At 45.7% G+C, this 24,710-nt stretch overlaps 1 protein-coding gene across 1 annotated transcript in view; it reads left to right on the top strand.

Annotated features, from left to right (window-relative positions):
- The window catches only part of LOC8032161 (3 beta-hydroxysteroid dehydrogenase type 7), a 41,754-nt gene extending 17,619 nt beyond the window's left edge, over window positions 1–24,135 (top strand). The window contains exons 4-6 of the mRNA XM_029970338.4: window positions 2,021–2,218; window positions 22,842–22,981; window positions 23,461–24,135. Coding sequence (XP_029826198.2) covers window positions 2,021–2,218; window positions 22,842–22,981; window positions 23,461–23,871 — 749 coding nt within the window. The 3' untranslated portion in view covers window positions 23,872–24,135. The remainder of the gene's footprint in view (window positions 1–2,020; window positions 2,219–22,841; window positions 22,982–23,460) is intronic.
- Window positions 24,136–24,710: the final 575 nt, after the last annotated feature.

The raw sequence follows: 24,710 nt of genomic DNA, 5'->3' as shown, positions 1-24,710 counted from the left end.
TGAAGTGAACTGCTAAATCGCTTAAAGGGATTATACGGTCAAATTTCGTACTAAAGAAAACATTGAGACCTCATTGTCAATGGCTGTCGGAGCATCTTCCACCCAGTTAAATTAATTGGGATTGTGTGAATATTTACACAACGTGTAGTTGGTCAGCTATTTCAAAGTTGCGACGAGTCACTCGCTGTAGATGAGAAATCTAGCCAGCGCAGTAGAACCACTAGCCTGGGGTCTTTAACGTGCACCACGCAGTAGTGGTACGCGACCCCACGCCGGTGCGATGCACATCCAGATCGAAGCGGGCAGGGGTGGGGATTGAACCCAGGATCCCTGGGTTCTGCAGCGCGAGCTTTCGCTCCACGTGCTCCGAGATGGTGTGCGCTAGCTCACTCGGCCACCGATTTTCCAATTTCCGGTGGTTCCCTGGACCAGCATGTGTATTTTCAAAGCAGCGGAGGCTCTGACGTAACATCAGGCAAAGAACGCGCAGAAAAAACGTCTCTCAAATGAAAGCAGAGCGGGGACAGCGGGGATGCCTCAAAGATGGCGCGGAGGTTGGATAGTTCGCGCGGCCGCCGAGAGATGGAGCTAAAAATGAATGAAGTCTATTAACGTCGGGTGACCTAAACACCGCCTTAGTTTCCCCGCTAAGTTTAAGGAAAAAATTGACATCATGTGATCCGATATAACGTCAGTGCTAAAACCTCTTTTATTTCTTGTGTTTATTAATGATATATCCTCGACCATTAACTCGTCTATAAAGCTGTTTGCGGACGATTGTGTTTTGCATAGCAGGGTCCACAGTGTTGGTGATTCGGATTTTTTACAGTTGGATCTGAATAGAATATCGGAATGTTGCAGCATTCGGGAGTTAGGCCTGAATGTGGATAAGCGTGGACATGCCATTTTTGGGAGGAAACATAACCCTGTCCTATCATGCATTTTATTGATCATCATAAATTAAGTAAAAACGCTGATGTTAAATATCTGGGAATTACCTTGTCAAGCGTACTTTTTTAATGTTCATGTCAGTGAAACTGCCAAAAAGACCGGCCGAACTTTAAATTTTCTTATTCGAAATTGACGCGGTGCTCCACAGAAACTAAGGCAGACAGCCTACTGTTGTTTGGTTAGACCAACACTGGACTACGCATGTGCTTTGTGGTATCCGCACCAAAAGTACCTTGCAGATAAGTTAGAGAAACTTCAAAACCATGTGCCGACATTTGTAGGAGTAAATTGTAGTAGAAACAACAGCGTTACAGAGATTAAAAATGTACTTGGTTGGGAAACTTTATCGTTAAGACGCAAAGATTTTTTATTGAGGTTCATGCTCGCAATTTTTAAAGATTTGACAGGTATTGATGAAAGCAAATACGTAGAATTACCTAACTATATTTCAAATCGTGTGGATCATTCCAGAAACATAAGAAAAATTTTCTGTAAAACACCTTATAAAATTTTTTTTTTTTCCACACACAATCGCTCAGTGGAACCTGTTACCCGAATATTTGTTTTGTATTAATGACGACGTCGGACCATTTACCACAGAGAATGGTCTTGATTTTTTTAATGTTGTTACTTATGTTTATTGTTTATGTATTATCTTTCTTGAGCCGAGGTTGTATATTCAAGTGTTCTGTTTTTAGTACTTTACAGAGCGTATTAATCCATGGGCTGTACCTGCTATGCCGACGTTTCCTCGCTGCATGTTTTCTTATGTAAATAAAGAAAATAAAGTGACGTATACAACGATTTAGTGTCCCCGCTTAATTTGGCGGGGAAATTGATGTTACGTGACATTTGCACCATAGAAGTTTCCCCACTAAAGTGATAACATATAGTTTCTTCTTCACTCCCGGAAACGACTCTTCAATGTCTTCTACACAAATTTAAACGATTCCTCCTTAAATTTAGCGTTTCATGGATTGTAAAACTTAAAAGTTAAAGTTTTCTTTTTTTCTGTTTTATTATCTGTTGAAGCAGCTTCAACTTGGGTTGTGCCCATCTTTGAATGCAGGCACTAGGAACGTGATCGAGGCGTGCATCGCACAGAACGTTCCGCACTTGGTGTACACGGGAACCGTGGGAGTGGACGACGGCACCGGCGGTTGGGGAGACTCCGTAGTCGAGCACTGCCACCAGGGACCATACGCAGACACCAAGCACAGGGCCGAACAACTCGTGCTGGCGGCGAACGCACGTCTCCTGGCAGACGGTAAGGAACCCAGTCAGCACGACGATCGGGAACATCCCTTGAGATGTATTGAAAACTAAAGCCACGGCATGGGCTGTTTAACTTTACCTCGAAATACAGGGTGAAACAAGGAGACGGTAGGCTCTTTAAATCGACCGGAAAATTCGGTTTCTTAACCTATCGCGCTACACCTTTGTGCAGCGTTGCCCACAGATGGTGCTTTTTTTTTTTTTTTTGTAAAGTTTGCGAAGAGCGAATTTACCTGAGGAAAAAGTAAAGAAAGAAAAAGGCTTAGCTCCTATGGAAACGCAGCGAAGCTACCGGTCTTCAAACAACACGGCGCCGTTTCGCACGGGACACAAGAGATGGCGCAACGAACGCCGCCAACGAACGAGCATACGGCGCCGAGAGCCAGCGTCTTTAGCAGACAATCTTTTCGACTCAAAAGCGGCTTGCGTTCCGCAGGCGGCGACAGTCGCGGAAACAAAAACAGGCGCGGCAACAACGAGGAACTGCAGTTCCTTGTCTGCTAAATACGCCGGCTCTCGGCGCCGTATGCTCGTTCGTTGGTGGCAGTTGGCGTCGCGACCGCTTGCGCCATCTCTTGTCTCCCGTGCGAAACGGCGCCGTGTTGTTTGAAGACCGGTGGCTTCGCTGTGTTTCCATAGGAGCTAAGCCTTTTTCTTTCTTTACTTTTTTCTCAGGTAAGTTCGCTCTTTGCAAATTTTACAAAAAAGAATGCACCATGTGTGGGCAACGCTGCACAAAGTCGTAGCGCGATAGGTTAAGAAACCGAATTTTCCGGTCGATTTAAAGAGCCTACCGTTTCCTTGTTTCACCCTGTATTTATTTTAAAAGATCGAGGTACTCATAAGAAGTGCTTAGGTATACCTGACCAGGGTGTAAGATAGACAGGTGGGGAAACGAGAGCCAAATGAGCGACCAGATTGTGTCCCCCTCGGGTTTCTCTTTGTCTGTGGCGCCATCTATGTGGAGCACCGCGAACTCTCACTCCGGGTAGGCGACCGGTGGCGACCAACTAAACTGACGGAGATGATTTCTCGTGGATTTTCAATGGAGGACTGTCGTTGTCTCGGTTTATTTCGCACACTCTCCCATTGAGTTCCATGCAAATCCGATTCCAATTTTTTTCCTCTCGCCGCAGCGCCATCTGTCGCAAATCGGGGTTGCTCGCAAGCAGACGAGTACACAATCCGGTCACGGCGCTGCGGTAGGCTTCTATGGGTCGTTTCCCCACTTGTCTTTCTTACACCCTGTACCTGACGCTGACTAGAGTTCCTGTATAGCTACCTACGGTAGCAGAGTTGCGCATTCACCCTCGGCGCGTGGCCGTAGCGCCGGCTTTCCCACACGAGCAGGATGCTTTGCTCCTCACGTGACTAAATTTGGCGAATAGCGGCGGCGCGCGCGCCGCCGCGCATGGAAAACAGGAGAGGAGGAAAAGGAGGCGGAAAGCAGGGAAACATACGCCGGGGCAAGAGAAACGTCGGCGGAGCGACCGTAAAGGTGGCTTTCTTGCACGCCAACGGATGCTTTGCTCCTCACGTGATGGATCTCGGCGAATAGCGGCGTGGCGGCGCGGGGAAAACAAATGCGCAACTCTGGCTCCCGTAGGGAGCCTATACAGGAACTCTAACGCTGACGGAAACACAGCGCCATGAGATGGCTGGTCGTTGAAACTGACGCGCAGTGTCAGTTTCAACCACCGGTCACCCCATGGCGCTGCGTGTCCGGCGAATGGGAAGCTTGTTGACGCGCGCTAGTCAATCGGATCGCAGCGGTGTAAAAGGTGCCGTTGGCTGTAGACGCGCGCTAGCAAATGGGATCGAAGCGGTGTAAAAGGGCCGTTTGGCGTGGTTTCAAAGCTGATGACGTCGGCTCGCTCCATGAGACAGTTAATGCTTATATTTATTTAAAAAAACGAAATCCGCGAAAGGTACACTACTGTGGTCTGTTCAGTTGAGTTAGGAGGTCAGAAGAACAGAATATAGGAGGTTGACTAATCGTCGCGATAAGTAAAAAAATTAACTAGAGATCGGTAATTAGCTTTTAAATTAGTGAAAAGAAACGTAGGGCTTCATTTAGAAACTTGCTGAGCGCAATCTAAAGCCACAAAATCAGTGACTCGCAGAATAATCTGAAGCATGTGGTAAGCGTGGAGGTGCGTATACAGAGCTTCCACTCTTGCCACAGGGGCAACACTGGCGGTAAGCAAACGCCGATGATAGTCTTTACATCTGCGTTTATGACCGCCAGCGTTGAGCCTGTGGCATAATCTTCCCACGGCCGTAAAATACACCCTTTTCAACGATCTGCGCCATCGCCTGTCCTCCATTGCTTTTGACCACGTGCTCTGAGCACGTATTGGACACGAGGGGTGCGGCTGTGTTAAGTGAGCACTTGGGGCCAATCAGTGCGCGCGCTTCGTGTCCATGGATGGATGGATGGATGCTAAAGGCAATACCCATTGTAACGGGCGGTAGCTTGCGCCACCTAGCCTAATGGCGACCGCCAATGTTACTCGATGTACTTTTGAAAAGAGTCTATTGACCAGCACAGCCCGCGTCACTCTACCTTTCCCCGCTTAAACAAATATGTTCGAATTAAAATTAAACACCCTGTATAAACTACGTCGCTCCATTCACCGCTTTTCTTGTAGGGGCAGCAATTTTGGTGCTCGAAGCATAGACAGAGCATTTCGCGGTCGTTACGATTTGAAAATGCGACTTTCTGAATTTCACGGTTGGTTTCAGGAAGCTCAGACGATATCGCTTTGATTCGCTGCTGACTGCTTTAAGGTGCAACCCCACCCTTGGTTAGTATGATTCCAAACCAAGAGATGGCGGTGGGATCGCCTTCCAGGCCTGTACATCACTGCGAGAAATCTTGTCTGGTGGCGCTCCGATATAGTGGGGTATTTTTCTATATTCTGAATTTGACATTACTAGTCCCTTGCTTTTTGTTTTCTCTGCACCAGCATTCTTTGGAACGCGCACGGCCGCGGCAGTTCTCGTGCAAGGGGGCTAGTTGCCTACGCTCCGAGCAGAGCCGTATATGTAGAGAGTTTGGCCATTCGTTGGGAAGTATAGGATGCAAATGAGGAGGCGCCATTGGCCAAAAGCGGGCTGGGCGTGTTCCAGGGCGTCTTCAGAAATTCGAACGTGACCAACCAGAAGCCGGAAATAATACCCTGGCGGTGGTCGCGAGAAACAAACCTGATAACTGCATTGGAGTAACTCTCGATGGCTGAAAATATGGTACACGTGATGTTTCAATCACGCTCATCCAAAATGATGGTGGAAGAGTGCAACTAGCGGAACGATCGACATAATCCGTACGCCAAGCGCCGAGCGCCGGGAATCTGTCGTCCGAGCGGTCACACTCTGTCCGCGCCAAACAGAGTTGAGCAGCGCGTTCGTTTCTTACATCTTTCTGCATGATGATGATCAAAACAACACGTGCATTGTATTTTCAACCACGAAGGGTTGCTACACCTCACTCTTACGCGCTTATTAAAACCATATACGAACATAGACCTTTGATCAGAACTGTTTCTCGCTACCACCGCTAGGGGATTCTTTTCGGCTCCTGGTTGGTCAAGAGAGCAAGCCAAGCCCTCTTTCCGAGACTGCCGCACGCCCTGGCTCTGCCCGCGCCTCCCATTAACCAAACTCTCTACATATACGGCTCTGGCTCCGATCTCACGTCTCCAGCAAATGTGGGCAGAACAAAACACGAGGAAGCAAACAGAAGGCTGGAGAGGACTGGGAAACCTCTGTCAAGCATTCCGTCTGCTTCCTCCTCCCCAGTCTCCCTTTCCATCACCCTATCTTCTTAGACTGTAACTTACTTTAGTGGTGAAAGTGCTTGTGAAATGCAGACACCTTCAGTGGTGCAACTTTTTTAGAGCGCAGCTCTTAGGGGCCCGTTTCCAGCCTGAGCGGCGTCGGCGTCGGCGTAACCGGGGGGGGGGGGGGTCACGTGACCCCCCCAGGTCACGTGACCCCCTCCCCCGAGATCACGTGACCTCCCCCGAGATCACGTGACCCTTCCCGGGGTCACGTGACTACCCGCAGGTGACGTGACCCCCCTCAGTACCCTTCCCTACTCCTCCTCAAGAGCTGCGCTCCAATTCGGCGTTACAGGGATTTGTAAACAGCTTTCATTTTTGTAGTTGAAGTATATCATAGGCAAAATGGCGAGATACATGCACAACAAAACCACTGACGCGTTGAAAAATATAAAATTGGCTGTGCGCCGTTATCGGAGATTGCAGAGGCCAATTACACATATTTCAATGTGATCAGATTTATATTGTCGCGAATGAAGGTGACGAGAGGACGAACAGTGAACTGAAAAATAAAGGTTTAATTGGCGACCTTGTGCCAAAGAAAAAAAGTAAAGAAAGAGCGTCGAGGCAGCAGAAAAGCAGACGGCAATTCGGCAGCGTAACAGAGAGCGAAAGCGAGACTGACTCGACAAGGTCTAGTCTACAGTGCGTCACCATCTCGAAAGCTGAGAAAAGAAGGTTCGAGCGTCGCGCGCTCGGGGCTAGGATGAACTGGCACTTTCGAGAACAAGAACACAGGGCGAAAGTTACGTCTGGTGCAAGGATGAACGCGAATCTTCTGGAAGTCCGTGACCGGGCGTTGCTTTCTCGGCTCTGAGGGCGGCATTATGACGGGCCGGCCCTTTTGTCGTGCACGTCTTCGGCTCTTTGTCGATTTCCAGGAAAACGTGATGACGTGATAGACTTGGGATTCCAAAATTCTAGCTTGAGGAATTAACTGCCTAAAAAATCAAAACAAATTAACTATTTTTTGGGCGGTCAGGTGTCTCATTTAGGTAGCTGGGTGTCCATTCTGACAAAAACCACGAGATTGGAAAACACAAAAAATGACACTCATGTTTAGATGTGGAGTTTGGTAATCCCAAAGTAGGGACTGGTGCGGGAGTCATAATAAGAAAAAAAAATGCCGTGTTTAATAATTAACTTACAGCAATAAATGATAAGAATTAATTTTAATACGAGTCCAGTGGTAAATGCAGTGACTGGCCAGGCAAAGATTCTGGGTCTGTGGATAGCTTTTGCACGTAGTTTAAGGAATGTACAGGGTGTAACAAAAAAAAATTACAGTTTTTTTTTTTTATTTTACCGCAAGAATAAACTACAGGCTTCGCCGAACGCTCATTCTCGGCCCAAAGGTAGCGCTAGAGGTTACAACCACATGTAAAAGTTTCAGCCCGATCAGATACCTTATTAAAAAGTTATAAGTGATTTTCTGAAAAGTTCAATGTGAAAATGGCGGCCGACGGAGTTTTTGAACACATGGGGCTCTATGGCACCAGAAACCGAAAACAGACAAAAATGGGCTCCATTTTCCAACTGAAATTTTCAGAAAATCACTTATAACTTTCGAAAAAGATGTCCGTTCGGAATGAAACTTTGGCATCTGGTTGTGACCTAGCGCTACCTATGGACGGAGAATGAGCGTTAGGCGATGCGTAGTTTATTTTGGCGGTGAAATAAAAATACCTGTAATTTTTTTATGACGTCCCATACCAATCTTAATTTGGTGATTTATGCGCGCAAGTAGTGGTGTGCATAAATGAAAAAGATGCAAACGGGTAAAGTGGGTAAAGTTTGACGTTGTATAAAATATAGTGTAAGCACGCACATGGTAGGCTGATTAAGAATGAAACAGCCCTACTTTTTACACTAGCGCTGAGCGTATCGAAAGTTAAGGGTGCATCAAAAGCTAAAGCTTGTACACGTATACTGCCCAGGCCGTTATGTTTGAATGCTCATAATACTTTATTACCCTCAGATTTGGTGTAAGTTGTCTCTTGATTGAATACAACAGAAAGAAGGAAACATTCTAACTCTGGGTTGATAGAAAAACTCCACCTGCTGTCAGCTACCAATCATCTTGGCGCCAATTATGAGTATTCACTGCATGCCACTGGTCGCGTGCTAAGAATGGGTTTTTCTCACGTGATTTCATACAATCGCAATTGTTCTTAAAGAACAACAATGTTGACTCAGGCAAGCGGTGACATGTGAAGTTTAGAATATTTTGTGTTGATTGTGGCACACGTGGAAAGTTGCCTAGGTTTTTATTTTTACAATCCGCGATGAATGCTCCTGGGTTACCTTGGTCTCTAATGCATGTAGCACACAAAAGAGCACAAAATGAATCGCAGTGGGAAACGAAAACAATAATAATAAACTAGCGTATAATCGCGCTAAAACTAAAGGAATTGCACGTATACAGAAAGTAAACTTTGTTTCACTAAATACATTACCAGTAAAGTATTTGGTTTTATCGTGCGAGCGAAGCGGAACATACAAGTGCGAGCATACTGCCCTGAACTACACTTCCTGTGAACAAGCGCACCACCCGAAGCATCGAGCTCGCTTTTATACCTTTTGGTACGCTCAAACCTTTGGAAACACAATTATAATCAATTCTGGTATTTCAATTATTTTTATTAAGTGCGCCTATGTGTGTGTGTGTGTTTTTTTTTCTTCGTGTTTTGCGTTCACGTGCCATTTTTTTAGTTATATAATAATTTTTCAGAAGTCCAACAACTATAGTCTGTTTCATCATAAGTAAGAGCCGCATAATCAAAGATGTAGACAAAAAAAAGAAAGAACACGAACACGCGAACACACATTAGAAATGCAATGTAACGGCACATTCAAAATTGGTCGTTAGTTCTTTAGAGAGCAGCAGTTTCGTAGGGCGACATTGTTACCCGTTGAAGATTATAAAAAGTGCAGCACAACTGTTAAAGCTCGGGGTCTTTAATGTGCATTACGCAGTATATGTCGCACACGATCGCACGACAGTAGGATGCAGATGGGTGACTGAACCCAGGGTCCCTGCTAAAGCCCCTTGATAAAAACGTTTTTTACAAGTACCGCCAACCATTGCTGTGGAAACGCGCGAGACACGTGCCACGAGCGGGTGCTCCGCCGCCATCCGCTTTCAAGGGCAAGTCATTTCAGTGCTGCGCCGCCATTTGCCTCCAAGGGCCGCTCTAGAGACGGGCCGCGTGCACTGGGACATTTGAGGTTGCTTGAAAAACCAACGCAAACACGTCGAGGGGATTTAGTCCCTACAGGTTCTGCAGCGTGATCCCCGTGCTTTGAACGGAGCTCGCGCTCGAGCATTTCTCCACGTGCTTTGATCTGCGGTGCCAGAACACACTCGGCCAACGATCCCCCACCGTACTTGGTTTAGCCTGTGAGCTAATCCAAATTAGCTACGCTTAGGGTATCGGCACTTTTCACCCCGATATTGTTGTGGGCGCCGCCGTCTTGGTGGTAAGTAACAAATCAAACGCAACTGCCGATCGTCATGATTGAAAAGTGCGACTTCCTCAGCATTAGTTTCGGTGTCAGGCAGCTCGCGTAATATTGCTTTGCTTTGTCGCGAACTGTTTAAACATTTGTGGAGGACGGAAAGGCGTTTCCCGTGATTTCAAAAGCTTCAGATAACTGACACTCATTATTTTAAGCACCAAGATGTCTACGAAGCGTAGCTTAATTAGTTGTTCTAGTTTAGCCCGACCGCATAGGCAGAGAAAGAGAACAAACAGCTTGACCTCAAGCTCTTGGCGCTGCTTCAGTGGCTTTATCAGCCCGTAGCGTTGGCTGCGCTCCGAACTAAGGTAAAGCAAAGCAAATATTCAGATCTTAGGGTTTCACAAGCCGAACCAACAAAAATCACTTAACTTGTCCCAATAAAAAAAAGCGGGTTTATTTTGACTAACTGGAGATCTTTTGACGTGCAACCAAAATCTCAGGTTGGCCTCCGTCGGATTGCGGGCACCTCGGCCGATATTTGAACCCGACAATTATGAATTCATGGGCCAGCGCGTTGGCTCAGAGACACTGAGACGATTTAATGTTTTTTGTTTTGTTTTAATATCATTGCCACTTAAGAGCCATCAAGGTGGTTTTTGAAACAAAATATAGTCAAACCATTCCGACATGCATAGTTCGATCGCGAAAATGATTTTCGCAAGCGATAAAAACGTTAAAATGTTTTCGCATACGTAGCTGAATCTGAACTAGCAGAATGCATTTAATGGTGCCTATTTCATTTGGATCGCGCCGGGCATGCGTACCGACGCACAGTAGAACGTGCACAAAAGTAGCTGTGGTGCACCCGCAGCCTCGGGCTTGTTGTTCTGACATCTCCGGCTTGCTCACTGCGGCCATCCAGGCATCTGACACCCTGACATCTGGCGCTTTTTCTATCTTTCATGTGGCGTTCCAAGCGGCACACGACGAAAAATACACATCAAGCTGTTCTTGAACACTGTCGCCATCTGTATTTTATATTAAGAAACTACAATTTGCCGTAACTGAATGGGAAAAGTTTGAGGTCTTACAACATTCTTAACGTGAAATATATCGATATGGAAGTCCTGGAAAATGTAATATCGAAGGATGCTTCATAATTTAATGTCTCGTTATTTTGATTAGTTCACGTGATTCCGTTTTTATAGCGCCATAAAGTAATATCATTTTAAACTTAATTGTTTATTTTAAAATATACATTATTTGTACAGTTCGCTGCTTACCTTTTCAATTTATTGCATCCAACCAAACGCTCACGTAAAATACCGTGGACGATGGGACGTTACAACTCGAGAAATAATTTGTCCAATATTAGAGACCGTGGTTTATTAAAAGCTAAATAATTAACTAACAACTAAAAATAATCGTAATATCGAGACATTAAAGTATTGTTGAAAAACAGCTCTTTAATTTGACATTAGCCTTATAATTGTAAGATACATAGAAAAAAAGTTATAGCAGTCAAAATAGCACCAAAACGTCATGCACGGTGGGGTTGCACCTTTCGTGCGAGTTCAAACGGAGCTTTAGATGACTAGCAACAATGATTTTAGGCACCAAGATGGCGGAGATGACGTCACCCTGCAACAATCGTATACAGGTTATTCGAAGAAAGTAAACGATTACAATCACTCTTTGTTAAAAGTATGGCTGGACAATTCATCGGTTAACATACTGATTAAGAAATTGCTGCTTCAATCGCGATTTTTCTAGCCGGTTAATCGGCAACATTTTGACGAACCAAAAGGAAGTAAAAGTTAGACGTTTTCTCCGCGCAACTGTGGACGAGTGCACCTGTATGAAGAGCAAACCTTAGGTAAAAGTTTAATATACAAAAAAACTGTAGGGGTGATATTTGTAACTCCAGACAAGGGGCGGAAGGTTAAATGTGTTCTAGCCACTTGAATGCCGTGTGGATGTCCGTTTAGTTCAGCAGGGCCTATTGTGAACAATAAAAGGACGTCGCTCTTGCCGAGGAATATCAACGAACAGCTTTGCCTCATGCAGCTGAATTATTAATCTGTGGGTGTGAGTCTCTTTTAACTGTTCTAAACTACACATCGAGTTGAGGCTTGTGGAACACTAAGTTCACTATCTATCTACCAAACTCTTGTTAGAAAATGATACAATCCTGACGAAAAAAATCCACAAATCAAACATTTGCAATTCTCTTAACCGAAAACATATGTTTTAGAAACATGTCAGGCAGAATACAAAGGAAATGAATAATATATGTATATGTAGTGACATCGTTTACGTATAGCCTACTTTCGAAGTTGCACATCTGTTTTAAAACCCTTTTCGTAAATGCTACTCAACATATTTTGTCTACGGGTAAAAAAAAAATTTAACAATGTCTCTTTCCAGGACTCAGTGACTATCTTTCATATTAATACGAATAAGGTCCTAGATGCAATCCCAAAGCTTTGGGCAAAGTTATTAATAGGAATAGATATGATGCCAAAATATATTGTCAGGCCTTGTGCCAATCGCTTTGCACCTGCTTTATGTCACATAATTAACCTCTCCTTGAAATCCGGTGTTCTTCCATCACCATGGAAACGCACTGTTGCTATACCAGTGCACCAAAGTGGCGACAGTTGTAAGGTAAACAACTATCGACCCATACCTCTGTTATGTACCTTCTCAAAGGTCTTTGAAATAATCATACACAAGCGTCTATCTTATTACTTTGTACATGAATTTAGTAGTGTTCAACTTTTGTTTTTGAAGGCCGTTTGGTGAAAACGAATCCTTTTTTATTTCTACGTCACTCAGTTCTCATAGGCCTTTGTCGAGGAGAAATAAATATTTTTTTTTATTTTTACATGAATGCGTGTGATAAGGTAAGGCGTAATGTTCTGTATATAAGTTGTCCTTATATGGTTTCTCTTAGAATCTTCTAAGTTGTTTTCAGACCTACTTGACTGATCGTCAAAGTAGCCGCGTTAGGCTATAGAACATCTTTATACCCACATCTGGGGTACCCAAGGATCTAACCTAAGGCCCATCCTGTTCCTCCTATTCGTAAACTGCCTTGAAGTGTGCATAAGAAATTAACGTCCGTTTGTGTTTGCTGATGACATGAAGATTTTTCGAAATATACGATCGTGCTGCGGTTGTAGTATATTACAAGAGGATATTGATAGTGTTTCTGAGTGGTGTTCAGCAATTTTCTTGACACCTTATCTAGACAAAAAAAGCTACTGACAACGTCATGAAAACGCGAGATTTTATTTTACCCTTATGTTCTTCAGTACGCTACATCATATGTGTCACCATGATTCGTGACCACGGGATCTATTTCGACGCCAGGCTTTCTTTTTCTTGCCATGTTACACAAATTGTTTTCCTCCTCTGTACGAATGACTGGTCTATTTTCTCGCCTGTCATGCGACTTTGGGAATTATCTTTGCATTATACGTTACATCTATTTCCCTGCCTTATGCGAACAAAACTTGAGTTCGGTAGTGTAGCAGGGAACTCCTTCACAGCTTTTCATGTGTCGCAAATGGAAACTGTACAGAACGTTTTATTCATATTATATATGACAGGTCTTTCAACAGAAGATGTCATTATGACGACGACTACGTAGTCAAAAGTCTGCATTTATGAAGTCTATCCACTCGCCGACTCGCCCGTGATATTCTCTTTCTACGCAAACTAATTCATGGTCACTTTGATGCTGACCTGCTAATCTCTGTAAATTTTCATGCACCTGCTCGATTTTGTAGTCACCACTCTCTATTTTAAAGTTCCCTTCAATCAACAATATTACCATTAATTCGCATGCAACATTCCTTTGACGATTTAGTATATCTTTGTTTGGACATTTTTGATGAAATAAACTCTTGCAAGCGTAAACTTGCTTTTGAACTTTTTGATGATATAAACCATTTTCGATTACTTTTTGTGCAATTTATGTTAGGGAAAATTTTTTAATGAATTGTTTTTTGTATTTAATTTACTAAAAAGCGCGAACTTTTTTTCTGGTGTGAACGAGCTTTGTGTGATATGTTTATGAACTGCGCGTGATGAGTTCGACCTTTAAAATTTTCTATCGTTGTTAAAAGTATAATAATGGTATATCTTAAATTTTGTTTACATTGTGCTACCATGTCAAAATCGCAAGGTTGTACTGGGTGCAGAAGAAAATTAAGTTAAATAATTAGTATACTGCGCCGTTAATCACATATTTAAAAAGAGATTTCGACTTTCTAAAAATATTATGCAAGGGGATGAACGAGACGACGATTAATTGGGTTGAAATTTTAATCGACGCCCAGCCCTAGTTAAAATATATTCAATCAAATTACTTGATTACTTAAAGGGTAACTGCAAAGAAAAAAAAGTTTTTTTTTAAACAGCCTAATTGGGACAAGCATGTCAAAAAACAATTTTTCTGCGAGAAAAAACATTTTTTACAGCAATATTTATTGCGTGAGACTCATTTTAGTTTGCGGCTATTTCGTCCGTTTTAAATCGCGCGCCACGAAGTTGTGATTATGTGACGTCAATCCCAAAAGGTTCTCATTGGCTAAGAGTTTGATTGACAGCTTAGATCTTGGTTGTTAAACCTTTGTTATATGTTGCAATTTCCTTTTGAGCGGCATATTTTTACGTTTAAAGAATAACCCATGTGATGAGAGTTATTATTCTTTACAAAAGGTTTACAAGACGGGCACTTCCGTTTGGATTCATACAAACAAAAGCTTCGCCATTCTTTCATGGCCGCCGAAGTCTCTGCTGCCGCCTGTCTCGCCTACCTCGACTAATCGTTTCGCCGAAGTGATCAGTGTTTCGTCGTTTCGTGCTGACCCAGGTGCTTGAGTGAGACTTCTTGAAGTGAAGTAGTGTGTGTTTAGCAGCTGTCGGAGGTGTCAGTGATAGGAAGTGACGCAGTGTTTTGACATTCATAGCGCGGTTCTTTCGTTTTCCTCTTTGCTTGCTTAGCGTTTTTTTTTTGTTTTTTTTTTTGTTTGTTTGTTTGCGCGTGCAAATGCTGACTTTTCGGAGATGTCAGATGCGTGATCCCGACAGTGAGCCTTCCATCAGCCATGTCGCCCCGAAAGGAATGCTATTTGGCTGGAGGCAATCGGGCGCTCGCGTAGCGACCGACGTGTCTAGTTACGTTCTCGTCATATCGCTCTGGAGGCCGTCGAGATTCGCCCCGTGTGCACCTAACGTCCGCGACTGGACAGAAAATAAAGAAGCACTATGTCTACTACGTAAAAAGTAGTCTCAGTTCATGCATCTGTAGGCAGGTACGAAATCGTGCCCAAATTTATTCACACCGCACGATGCAACACGTCGCTGTGCAAACGCAGTCCAACACGAAGCATAAAAACGGCAGATTTAGGACAACAATGCGGAGTCCATTGTTCAATTAAAACGACGTAATTTTGTTGAAAACGCCCGCAGCTTTTTACTCACGGTATGCGTCGGGAAACTTCCACATTTTGAAACAGAACGAGGCAGATTTACTTTTAAAAACGCTCCCAGCGTCCTCCCGGACCAGTTTGACTGGATCAGCTGACGACGACGGGACTTAACTGGTTGAACGTCAACCCCACAACCAATTTGCGCTCCGTGTTAGCACCGCATTACACACCACGAACGTTTCAGCTCTGTCGCATCGCCGTGTTGCACCAAACAGAACGAGATCGCCGAAACCAACGCAGCGCTGTCGTGAACCCTGGCTTGTGGTTGCGCACTCGTCGATTCTGTGACTCCCTTCGCTTTCAAAGCGCGCACGACGATTACGAACGATACTTTCCGTCATCCGGGAACATCACAGGGGCACTGGGGGCACTTCTCCGGTCACGTCTTCGCTACATGTGCTCGCAAACCGCGTTAAACCATAACAACCAAAACAATACCGCGGCCTGGCGTAGTTGCCAGATCTTGCCGGAAGTCGAGACGCTGCGCCGTTCAACGGTTCAACTCCGCAACGCAAGGAGAGTGAGGGGCGGGGCGTACTCCTCTTCCGCGGGGGTCGAAAGAGCGGGAGTTTCAAATGTGGAGAGGTTCTGACTCTTCTAAATTACGTCCTGTGGCGTAAATATTGATAAAAAAAAATAATTTTTTTCGCGGAACATTTGTTTTGTGACATGCTTGTCCCAATTAGGCTGTTTAAAAAAAAACTTTTTTTTCTTTGCAGTTACCCTTTAAAGGAAAAGTATCCGGCGTTGTTTGATAGAAGTAAGCGTTACTTCTCCGATTACTTCAGATGTTCAAAACAGGTGTTTCTGCCGGTCTGAAAATGGGTCTTTCTTCCTGTCCTTTTTTGGGCTAGAACCATCGAATTATGGACCGCTTAACTTCTTAACCAGCCAATTTTGGTAAACCATCCTCTTGTCGGAGACTTGATCGAGCCTTTCTCGGTAGGAAACACTGTAGGAACAAGGAACGCCATTAGAAAGGGAAAGAAAAATAGCATCGGTTACACGTAATTTGTTGCACTTGCAACAGTAATCAAAACACTACTATTGCGATTACTTCGTGATGAAGGTAATCAAATGATTACAAAGTTACTAGAAGAAGTAATTGATTAAAAGTAATTTCTCGTTGTAAGTACCGTTCAAGTCTGCAATCTGAAGCGTATATAGCTTATTTAGTGAGCCATAGCGCCTTCCGTGCGCGAACAATGGACCGTTCGGTCGCTGCAAAAGAGGGAGAGGCTGTGGAGGGGCAGGTGAGGAGGATTGGCAGCGCCACATATGTGTCGTATGACGAACCCCTCTTTCTTCTTGTATTTTATAGGAGATACGAAAAACAAAAACTCGACCGGCTTCACACAATCTCAACGACTTATTTTCGTATCCCAGCGTTTTCCGAGAGGAAAGTGTGGCTAAAAAAGAAGAATGCGCCGAGGGATTGGGAAAGGAGGGTGAGCCACAGGTGGGGAGGGGTGACGTTACGTACTACCGTTTTTCTGCGAAAAACTAAACAAGAGGGGTGTTTCGGAAAGTGGTCACGGAAGCGCTCTCCTCTCAATACAAGGGTTTTGTTAAGTTATTGTGTTCTGTCATTTCTATTTCCATTGGCCGGATCTGAAGCGGGCGGCGCAGGATTTTTCTCTCTATGGGAGGCTCTACTCCTGTATATTCGATAGACCACGTTTACTTATGTATTACAAACACGGAACAAAATATCCTCAGGGCTCACGATATTGTTTACTGTTGATAGAGAATCCATGGAACAAAAAAAGTTCCTTTTGCTACTAAAGTAGTCAATTGTACCGGTGGCGGCGCGTCACACACTAATATCCACAAAAATTGAGAAGTAGGAGACTATGTCCATATCACTGAAAAAAGTAACGTCACTTATTATACGCGGCTCGTTTGATCGTTCCAACTGAACAGAAGTTAATAAGTTACAGTGTACGTACGTAAAACTGGATTACCTCGTTATAGAGGGTGAATATCCGAGCGTAGGGTATGGTTTCTGCGGAAACTATATATGTATCTCTGGAAACGGGGTGGTGTTTCTGCAATGCTTCGCTATACAAACTACCTGGAAATGCGGTGTACATACTGTAGGTTGTCTTCTGTTATGTCTGTAACATTCTGCGTGTCAAACGTCGTTTTCTCTGCTCCGGCGTCTCTTTCTTTGGCACGTGGAGCACGGTCATATTCAGCACGTCGACGCTTCCTTTTGGCCCTTCCCGCTTCAGTCGACGCCTCTTTCCCGCGAGGCGTTGTGAAGAACACGGTGACACATCCAGTGAGCGCATCGACACGCGCATGCGCCCGATAAGAAGAGGGGGGGGGGGGGGGCGTGACGGGGGAGGGGAGCATAATTAGGGGAGAAGAGGCAAAATCGTTTTGTGTTACGGATGAGAATTGTGTGTGTGCGTATGTGCGCGTGTGTGTGGGTTTATGTGCATGTGTCTGAGAGAGAGGGGTGTAGTGGGGTAGTAAACCAAACAATACTAACATTCTAAACTTCACTTGACCTCAATATTTATTTCGAATGTTTCTGCGTCAACATAACGACTTGCTGAAGGAATTCCACCGTACCACGTGGTTGAGTTAAGTTGAAATAAGCATAGCCTATCTTTTGGCGCGAGAGTGAGTACCAACTACTTCCACGGTGTTGGACTTCTCAGAGGGCACCGAAAACATTGTCGTCCGTGGTGGTTCGCTCTATGCAATGATAGGGACCTCCTGACTTCCTGAAAATGCCGAAAAAACCTGTTAAAGTTATTCAAGCAAATGTTGCACGTGTTGGCGCAGCAGACTTGAGCCTTTGCATGGCAAACGAAGTTTTGTTGCCACCTAGCTGATTAAAGCATGAAATACTTTTTAACACTAAGCCCATCCCGAAATTTTGTTTGTGCGTCCATCCGCCCGGTTCGAGCATTTTCTGCTAAATTTAGCGGGAACTCTATTCTGAAGTAACTAACGATTCTGCTGTCACTACGATCTGACCTTGAAAGTGTTTCTCGTTGGTGTGATCAAGGGCAAATGAAATTAAATATTAGCAAGTGCAAGTCAATGAGTAGCACGTCAAAATAACACCTGCCCCTCGTACCAAATAAGAACTATCGCACAGTAATTTGTTTTTTCATACAAATATCTTCTTGTTCATATTGCGAACAACCTCTCATGGAACATTCACATTCAGTATATAATTAAAAATGCTAACCGCATGTTAGGCTTCCTGAAAAAAAAACTTCCCACTAGCCCCACTGTTCTTAAAACTATTTATGTACAAAACATTGGTCCGCCGCAAACTTGAGTATTCTTCCGCTATCCGGGACCTCGGCGCATCGCTTGCATCATCACTAGAAGCTGCTCAAAACCGTTCTGTTTGATTCATACTCCATAACTATCATCGCACATCTAGTGTAACAGCAATGAAAACCACCCTAAGCTTGCCTGACCTCTCCCTCCCTGGAAAGATATGTCGCCTGCGTTTATTTTATAAGATCTACCACCCTAATCAGATCCTCCGTCAGCATATCATACCCCAACCATCTTATCTCTCATGGCGTGTTGATCATCAAAATAAAGTTGGCATCCGCCACTGTCGCACCTCACAATTTTATCATTCTTTCGTACCCACGACATTGTTGAGGTGGAATCGCCTTCCCACGCTTATTGCGAGCATAGCCGATAGCGCCGTGTTCAAAGCTGCACTAAGAGAATACATTTTGGGGTTTGTTAACAAAGGTTTTGTGTCGATTGACAATGTTCTGTTTGGATTTTATGCTTACATTTTATACTTGTGTGCAATTAGAAGTGTATGTCCACTTCCCTCTATGATGCCTTCGGGCGCTAAAGGAATTATTAAGTTTAAAATAAGTGATGTGCCGTGGCCTGTACACACCTTAGGGGAATTGACAGCAGGCGACCTACACGTAAATTCTGTTTCCCCGCTAATTTGGCGGGAAAATTCACGTCTTATTACCTAGAAACCAATCCAGTTTCTTCCTTAAGTGTAGCGGGCAAAATCGACGTCACGTCACGTCACATATACAACCATTCAGTATCCCCGCTAAATTTCGAAGAAAAATATACACCACGCGACAACCAATTATCTCACCCCATCCCTCCTACCGCCTAGATAACCTTAGGTGATGTTTCTCCAGCATTTCATGCATAATAGAATTGTGAAGGTAAAGGTGTCACTGCCAATGTTTTTAGAGCGCAGCTCTGAGGCGGCCGTTTCCGGGCGACGTAACCGCGCTAAATTTAGCGAGAAAATTGACGTCACGTGACCTCAACATCAATTCAATTCCCCGCTAAATTTAGCGGGGAAATTAAGTTTCTCCGCTAGCTTTAGTGGACAAGTTCAGTTTCTACGCTAGATTTAGCGGACAAATTCAGTGTTTCCGCAAAATTTAGCGGGAAAATTTACGTCACGTGGCCTCAATGCCAATTCGTTTCCCCGCTAAATTTAGCTGGGATTTCAATTGGTGTTGAGGTCACGTGACGTCAGTTTTCCCGCTAAATCTATCGAAGAAACTGAATTTGTTCAAAGGTGATGGGACACCAAGTCATGTGACGTCATTTTCCCCGCTAAATTTAGCGGGGAAACTGAATTGGTGTTGAGGTCACATGGCATCAATTTTTCAACTAAATTTAGCGGCGAAACTGTGGGAGGAGGGGAGGGGAGGGAGGAGGAGGAGGAGGAGAGGGTGCAGAGGAGTAGGGGAGGATGTGGAAGAGGAGTGGAGAGGGTACGGAGGAGGAGGAGGGGCATACCCTCCCCTCCTCCCCCTCAAGAGCTGCGCTCTAATTTCACATTATAGAGATTTGAAAACGTTTTCCATTTCTTATCCTTCGCGTCTATTGGCGTAATTCTGGCTGCCATGTAAAGGACCTCAGGCTCGTAGGAGGTGCATTTAGAAAGCAGGAATTTACATTACGGGTTCTAAACTCGTCAAACACAAAGTATGGGCAGAAGTTCACGGAGCGCACCGAATGGACTATCACGACGATGACTTCGCGCTTTTGTCGCCGGCGTCCAATCGGTGCGCTCAGCGAACGTTCGGCTCCACATTTGTATTTGACGAGTTTAGGGCCCTAGGCGTATTTTTTATTATCATCATCGTAAACTTTAATATTCAAAAAATGAAAGGACCTTGCAGTCCCTGGTTGGTTCCCTTAGTCCAGGGCACGGTGTAGTCCAGGGCTCCGTCGGCAGCCCAGATTCGGCGGGCTCGCGCAACCAGTCGCTGCTCGTCATCGAGCTATGTGGCGGATAGGGCCGCCTCCCATGACGAAAAGGTGGGGGAAGGAAGGCGGGTGATACCGTCACCGGGGAGGTGGGGACATTGCCAGATAAAGTGGTACACATTGGGGTGCTCGCTGCCACCTTCCGGACAGGTGCGTGGGTAGCGGTTAGGGAACCAGCGATGTCGCTAGTGGAGGGTAGGGAACGTAAACGTTTGAAGTTGACACCAGTCCGCTGTTTCCGCCCGGGATAGCTCCCGATGCGGAGGGGGCAGGACCCGACGGGTTATTCGGTAGTATTCCGTTACCAGATGGTAGGTGTCAAGGTGTTTGTCGCTTAGGGTGCGTAGGGACTGGGAGTCCGTGGGTGCGTTGGGCTCTGGGCCCGGCTGTAGCTTGATCCCATCCGACACAGCCCGGTTTGTCGCTACTGCTCGAACTAGTGCGTAAGTACTTTCGTTGCCGGATAAGCCTGCAGATGTGCAGGGGTCCAGATGACCCGGTCGGCCGGTATTTGTAATTAGTCAGTGCTTATAGCGTTGATGAGGTGTGCTGTCCGTGGGTAAAGGGCGTTGCCCGCAAACGCTGTGCACGCTGCTTGCGAGTCGGTGACGATAGTTATATTATGTTCGAGGTCAGTGGTGTCTCTGCGTGGATTGCGTGGGAGATGGGCCGCGCTCTGTCATCTTCTCCGCCTCCTGAATTAATGCCATGTTTGATATGGAGCCCGAGCTGTGGCAGGTGCCGTCTCTGTATGTTACTGCGGTGGTTGCTGCTCCAGTTCTTTCCCTGGGGAGACCAGCACCTGTGCATCATGTTTGTGGGTCTGGGCCGTAGAGTTTCTGCAAGGCCCGGATCTTAGCCTCTCTGCGCCCTGTGTTTAAGTCGGGGTGCATGTTCCTAAAGATAGGTGCCGCATGTGCGCGGTTCAGGATGTTCGGTTTCAGACGCGCTGGGTCGGAAAGCTCTTCCTGCGTCAGATTGGTGTAACCAAGTTTGCGCAGCATTGCTCGGCCCGATCGGGTGGCTTTGAGGCGTGTGAGCTGTCTTGGTCTTTGCGATTCTACTAGCTCTTCCACCGTATGGTGGACCCCCAGCATCAGGAGTCGCTTCGTTGATGTACTTATTGGTAGACCGAGGGCTGTCTTGATCGCCTTGCGGAGCTCAGGGCGATCAAGCCAGTCCATTTCGGTGATGCTGAAGTTGTGAGAGGGCGCATGATATGTGAACCGGCTCAGAATGAGGGTTTGAAAGATTCGCCGCGTATCTTGTTCACTCAGCGCCCCTTCCCGAATGGACACCCGTCGGATGAGGTGGGCTTTTTGGTACGCTTGTCTGCGCAGGAGCTCCACGGTGTGCCGTGCTCCTCCGTGGTTTTGGAGGTGCATGCCAAGTACTCGTAGGCGCTCTACCCGGGGTATAGGCGTATTTTCTAGCCTTCGGCCGATGGTTGGCGCGTGTTTGTTCAGTACTGAGCGTTTTCGGATCACCAGGGGCTCGGATTTTTTATTTGCGCAGGTTAGCCCTGCTGCTCCCGCGTAGTCTTGTGTCACGTTGACTGCTTCTTGCAGTCTGTCCTGGATTAATCTTCCTCCAACACTGTGGTGGTCCACACCGTAATATCATCGGCGTAGAGGGCGTGTCACAAGTGTTGTTTTTTGTTGAGTTTGTGCTGGAAACCCGCCATTGACACATTGAACAGCAAGGGCAATACAACTGATGCCTTAGGCATCCCGCGCCCAGTTAGGCGAACGGGGTACGAGCGGATGTCACTAATCCCTAGGGTGGCGGTTCGATCCATAAGAAATATTCGCACATAGTTGTATGCCCTCGTACCGTAGTGGGTCTCGGTGAGGTTGCGTAGTATAGCATTGTGCGAGACATTATCAGAAGCCCCCTTGATGTCGATGGCTAGCACCCCCCTCGCCTGGGCTTGGCTTTGTGAGTCCATGACCTCTTCCTTGAGTTGGAGGAGGACGTCTTGTGTGGAATGCTGCGATCGAAATCGATACATGGTATCAGCAAAGTAATCTTCTTCCTCGAGATATGGTTGTTGTCATGACAAGACTACGTGCTCAATGAGCTTCCCAACACGTGACGTGAGCGAGATAGGTCGCAGGTTTGGAAGTCTTAGTGACTTGCCAGGCTCAGGAATGAGTGTAATGTCCGCGTGTTTTTAGTCCCCCGGGATTCTTTCTGTCCTCCAGACCTCGTAGAAATATTGGCTGAGCGCCTTAATGGAAGCGTTATAGAGGTTACGCAGCAAACCCCGACACTGGGGCTAAAAACGACACATACACTGTAAGGTCTCAAGGCGATTCTGCTGCCGTCTAATGATTTTAGTCAATGACGGCAGTCGGCCGCACTGCAGTATTTGTGCTCATAATGCTTGACCGAGCCCACGCTTCGGCGTAGAAGCTTATCGCAGCGTTGATTCTGAAAAAAAGAAAATTGCGTGCACGTGTTGTTTCTACCCGCAGTCTCGGGTGTTTCGTCATGCTTAATATTCAGAAGCTCGCTCGCGCGCTTACATTGAGTTCATACTTTTTTTCTTCACTGCCGAGAGCAGGACACTCCCAACTGCGCACCGTGGTACTCCGGGTGCTGCCCATCTACGGCGAGCAAGATCAAATCACCTGCACGCAATACATGCGAATGTCCAAACTGACCATGGGGACCGTCGTGAGGATGGCTGCCCCACGCATGCAGGTAATGAGTGTAAGGCCAAATACGCTGTTGAAATACTTAAAGTGTCTGACTGCACATTGTGATGTTATGCACGCGGAGAACTTCATTCACAAATTCTATAAACGTTCGACAAACAGATACATAAATCTGGAAAATTGTGTACGTGTCTATACATTCAGGCACAGATTCACATATGAGACACACTCCCATCTCCGACGAGCACCTGCCGATGGAGAGGCAGGACACTTCAGCCGAGTACCACAAGTGTCTGAGTTTCACTGCAGGCACTCATACGGACATTGCGAGCAAGCAGCACTATACATCCTCAAAACCTCCGAAAATAGCGTCAAAGATTGGAGAGAGAAAACATTCTTAGTAATTACTCGCCTTTTGGCTTGTGAGAATGTAGCAAAGAGGCGTTACGAAAAGACACGAATTTATGTTGTTACCCGAATCGCCGGCAGGCCTTACGATCCTCCTGTGCCCCGTGTTCAATGCAGATGTCGTACGTGGGCAACGCGGCGGCAGCACACATCCACGCCATGCGCCGGCTCGCGCGTGATGGCGACATCTCCGGGCAGGTCTTCACGGTCACCGACGACACGCCCACGGACGGTCTCCAGTTCATGCTGCCCTTCGTCGAGAGCCGCGGCCTTGCAGTGTCCCGCTTCGCTCTACCCTACAGCGTCGCCCTTGTATTCAGCCTTCTGTTGACTTCAGTGCTGACGCTCTTGCGCCCTCTGTACACAATCAAGGTGCCGTTCCCGACCCCGTCGGATATCCGGTACATCTTCAAGGCGCCCTTCTTCGACGGAACTCGCGCCAAAACGGTGCTGGGCTTCGAGCCGTGGTTTTCAGTGGAAGAGTCTGTGCGGATGTCCATGTCCTACTACCGCGCCATCCAGCTCTGAGACGCATGGCGAATTACCTTAGTTGATTTGGGGTGGTTGTGTATGGCTCGTCTGTTTGTATCCTCCCCCGCGTGCAATTATGTGCTCGCATGTTCCCAATGTTAGTAGATCAGCACAGTTGTGGAACTCCCGCGGTAGGGGCTACCCCCTTCTTGGCCTCTAGTCCGCCCCCGTCGTTTGAAGCGCTATCTAGAGTTTTGATTCAAATCTGTGCATTCCATAGAGTACGAGGAAGCACCATCTCGACGCTGTGCTTCAAAAGAAATGGATTTTATGGGCGTCCGCAGACTTCGGCATCAGAGAGGGCCGAAGATCGTAAAAGCCATCACCCCACAGTAATTCCGGAAAAATGGTCTTCAATTCATCGGCACACATTTACCTTATTTATGAGGTTTGATTCTTTCTTATGATGTGCCGACGTGGACTGTCTGCCATACCACCGTGTTTCTTGATCAAAACTTCCCCTAATTTAATATTTTTTCTTCCCTGTGAAAATTGCAGCAGACAAACCAACAAAACAATATACACTATTCGTATAATGGGGTCCGGATGCTATTACAAGACACAAAGTTTGACTAAAACAGAGGCTTGAGAACTATTTTTTGTATAATACCAAAACAATGCTAATATTGACACTTCATAGATTGTTATGAAACTTAAAATTGTAATTATATTAACAACCTAAGCAATTATTTCGTCCTTCAAAAATCCTATGTTATTACTTTTAGCTTACTTCGTTTATACAAAATGGTCATAAATATATAAAACGTTTATTTACACAACTGGATCAGAAGATGCGTCGATGTCAGTGCTTGTCTTCTCTATAAATACTTTTTCAA

The sequence above is a fragment of the Ixodes scapularis genome, unplaced genomic scaffold (genome assembly GCF_016920785.2).
Source record: "Ixodes scapularis isolate PalLabHiFi unplaced genomic scaffold, ASM1692078v2 PGA_scaffold1__304_contigs__length_218370807, whole genome shotgun sequence".
In the NCBI taxonomy this organism is placed as follows: domain Eukaryota; kingdom Metazoa; phylum Arthropoda; class Arachnida; order Ixodida; family Ixodidae; genus Ixodes; species Ixodes scapularis.
The sequence above is the reverse complement of the archived record's forward strand: the minus strand, read 5'-3'. Positions and strand labels throughout refer to the sequence as shown.